The sequence below is a fragment of the Castanea sativa genome, chromosome 1 (genome assembly GCF_040712315.1).
Source record: "Castanea sativa cultivar Marrone di Chiusa Pesio chromosome 1, ASM4071231v1".
Lineage (NCBI taxonomy): Eukaryota > Viridiplantae > Streptophyta > Magnoliopsida > Fagales > Fagaceae > Castanea > Castanea sativa.
This window is the reverse complement of record NC_134013.1, coordinates 1,062,775-1,066,339: the sequence shown is the minus strand read 5'-3', so window position 1 is coordinate 1,066,339 and position 3,565 is coordinate 1,062,775. Positions and strand designations below refer to the sequence as shown.

At 33.8% G+C, this 3,565-nt stretch overlaps 1 protein-coding gene across 1 annotated transcript; it reads right to left on the bottom strand.

The window, feature by feature from the left end:
• Nucleotides 1-236: 236 nt before the first annotated feature.
• LOC142607617 (GATA transcription factor 21-like) lies at nucleotides 237-2,612 on the bottom strand. The gene is made up of 3 exons (XM_075779175.1): nucleotides 2,288-2,612; nucleotides 1,436-1,750; nucleotides 237-1,040 (listed from the first exon to the last, which is right to left on the bottom strand). Exons 1-3 carry the CDS (start codon nucleotides 2,495-2,497, stop codon nucleotides 687-689), a joined length of 879 nt encoding a protein of 292 aa, XP_075635290.1. The 5' UTR covers nucleotides 2,498-2,612; the 3' UTR covers nucleotides 237-686.
• Between the last annotated feature and the right edge of the window lie 953 nt (nucleotides 2,613-3,565).

Here is a 3,565-nt window from a genome sequence, read left to right as displayed (position 1 = left end):
TTTTAGTAAAAGTTAGAAAAAGGAACTTAACTTTGTCCATTTTTTTGGCATAGCATTACTTGGATTTTCCCAGGTTGAAAAAATGCAACCAATCAATTCAATCAGTATTTTTACTAGGACCACATGGACTGATTTCCACTCTGGTCACATGACTATCTAGGAAGTTTGATGACACGTTACCATATATGATAAAAATGGAGCAACTTTGAGGACACAAAGTCACAAGCACACACAACAGATATAACTAACATTTCTCATTCAAATTAATCTGTGTGAATCTTGACATGGAAATGGGGCCTAGCTACAAGTACAAAGGTAATTGTGAATCAAAGTAAGTAGCTGAAGATTTATAATTATCCCCATTATTTTACTATCAAGATAAACGGTAATAATGAAGCAAACCCATATCTTTTGGTTTACAACTTGCTCAAAAGATACATCTCTCACACACTCACTCACTCAGTTGCACGCATATAAGAAGAGAACAAGAATCTCTCCATTTTAAGAATTCATTTCATGGTTAAAATCTTATTTTCTAAAACTTAGCGTATAGTGTCATGCACTTTAAATGACATGACTAGATACACTTTTAAAATTTTTTTTTTTTAAACTTCAACCATGAAATGGATTCATTTCAAATGGAGAGGAGACAAACTTCAACAAAGAAAAGAAAAAACTTGTTAAAACTAAATGGAAATTTTTTTACTGTGAACAAGGCCACATGATAGTTCCATTAGCAGGAGTGCAGCTTCTGCTTCATCCTGAGGAAATACTCTTCCAAAAGTCGAATTGTTTCTCAAACTTAGAGCTAAATCCTTGAAAGAAAGCTTCCTTTTGCTGTGGGAAGTGTCCATGAGCTTGCACTTAGTCTTGTATTGTGCTCCATGGCTTTTACGCGATTTCTTTTCTTTGTTGTGCACCTTATAACTCTTCGTTGTTGAAATGTTGGTGGGAACTACTATACCATTTGCAGCTGCTGCAGCTTCTGCCATGGCTCTTCTTGCCTTCCTTTGCCTAATACCACAGGCATTGCAAAGTGACTGCAATAACATGTTGCATATAAAGAACTTAATTAGCTATCTATATATGTTATAATAATGGTTAGACAAAGTCATAGTTTCCTAATGGTTTAAACTTATGGAACATATAGTAATTCATCATAGTATTAGAAGCAGGTGGTCCTGAGTTAAAACTATGTTGTCACTCCTAATAGCTTGAACTCAGAAATCTGTCAAGTTAAGCAAAATCAAGCTTAACTTATTTAAGATTTCTTTGTTGGTATGTGGTTTTTGTGATAATAATATATACACATAAAGTGCTAATATTACTAAACATAACACAATGGTAAGGGCATCTGTGAGGGTGATCGGCTTTAGTGTTTGATTTTTTAGCCCTAGAAAATTATGCACAAAAATGATGAAGAAAGATATATAACCTTGGGACCTCGAGGGCCACTCCTCCAAAGAGGGGTAGTGGTGGTGTTACAATCAGCACAAACCCTAGTTGTGTTGTTGTTGATGCAGTTAGGCGAGTTGATTTCTCCATTTCGATGCTGCTGATCACTTGGAAAGTTCTTTATAGTTCTTGTTGATTTGTCTGTATCTTGGAAATTTGGGTTCATCATTTTTTGCATCAACCTCATCTTTGAAGACATCCACTGTACGGGCCCAGTTGTACTTTTACTTGGATCTCCACCTTGGCTTTGGCATATGGATAATTTGTGGTGTTTGTTAATATCTTCCTCCACAGACTGAAATGAAGAAAATGAAAATGCTTGATGATCACATATTGATCCATAACATATGGGATTATTAATCTATGTTCCAGAAAAGAGTTTAAAAAAAAAGGATCAAAATAAAATTTGAGGACACAAAGGCAATACAAATCTAATCATAAGCTTAAGATCTTGAAATATCACCAAGAAATCAAATTATAGAATACTAACCTTCCACTGCTATAAGATTAAGGTCATAAAAATAAAAGATGAAAGTAATTAGATCACAAGGTAATTGAGGGGACAAAAAAAAAAAGAAAAGAAATCCAAACCATTATATATATTTTCACCACTAGGAAACGTATAATGTTTAGTAATAGATCAAGGATTAAAAAGATATGCTTGTAACCATTAAATATAATCAACTAGACTTTTGAACTTTTTGGTTTAAGATGAAATAAAGGATCACGGAATATATAAGATCAAAAGAATAATTGTAAAATCAATTATTTCAAAGCATGAGCCTTTTTAATCAAAATATGCAAATTAATACATGCTTCTTAATTAGCTTGCCTTTTCATCATCACGTTCTTGTAGCTGTGGCTCTTCAAATTTAATCCCCTTTTCATCATGTTGTTTCCTCTCAAAAAAAGTAGGAACTAAGAGGGAAGATGAGGCTTGATGATCATGTGATGAGATAAAGAGCTTAAGGTGTTGATCTTCTTCTCTTTGCCCTACAAGAGGGCAAGGAGATGATGGTGGGTTCAGATAAGCTGGAGTCATTGAAGAGAGAGAGAGAGAGAGAGAGAGAGAGAGAGAGAGAGATGTTATAGCTGGTGTCCAGCAAAGGTGGACAACATGGGATAGGTGAAAGAATAACAGAGCCAAAAGGGACTGATCAAATGGTGGTGATGGTGTTTATAAATAAGGAGAGAAAGGGCAAAGAAGAGAGGTCTGAAGGTTATTCACGTGACTTCATGTCACCCAAACAAAACAAGTTTAGAAAAGACAAATAGAAAAAGGGGTGTGGTTTACGCTGTAGAATGCTACTACTCGACCCCAGTATGACACTACCCTATCCGTAGTTGTTCAGCTCTCAATCTCAAAGCAGTTCAAACTTCAAACACATTTTACTTGGTAAATATCAATTGGTATATTTGTTTTTCTTAAAGATCATATACGGTTTGATTCATTTACCATGTATAGACGTCAGATGTTTCTAATGTCCACATGATCATTGATCAAAACCTCTTTAGTTTATTCTAACTTTGTGACTGACCAGCAGTAACTCATCAAATATGTATGAATAAGTATAAAACCACGACATTTTTTATAACTTCTCTTTACAACTAATTGTATGGTTTGCTGTGATTTGTGCATAATAGAAATAGAGTCTAATAAATCTAGATGAAAATGATATCGTTGTAATCATGTTAAATTATATCAACAGTTGTTTAAAAAAAAATTATAAAAAATATTCTGTTATTAACACTGGTCGATACGCGCGTATATATGCGGAAAGGAGTAATGGTAAATACTAAATATTTCAAATTTTTGTATGTAACAGATAAAATGATATTTTTCAGGATAACTTTTTACAATCAAAGGCATTTCCTGAAGTCGGTACTGCATATCAACTTGACTTAAAAGTTAACATATGTATCACCAGCTTTTGAACATGCATAAAAAGGGACCACCAAGCAAGCAATTTTTCAAGTTGACATTTTCTATGGACAATTTTGTTTCACATGTGACATTTCACTCATTATGAAAAACCAGTTAAGCAAGATGAAATAACACATGGATTTTACGAGTACGTAGTGTGCTTCCATTCATAGAAGTGAGTGATTA

Coding starts and splice junctions, on each gene's coding strand:
- LOC142607617 (XM_075779175.1), bottom strand. CDS start 2,497: ATGACTCCAGCTTATCTGAACCCACCATCATCTCCTTGCCCTCTTGTA. Junction 1,751..2,287: donor AAGAACGTGATGATGAAAAG/GCAAGCTAATTA, acceptor TCTTCATTTCAG/TCTGTGGAGGAAGATATTAA. Junction 1,041..1,435: donor GTGGCCCTCGAGGTCCCAAG/GTTATATATCTT, acceptor ATGTTATTGCAG/TCACTTTGCAATGCCTGTGG.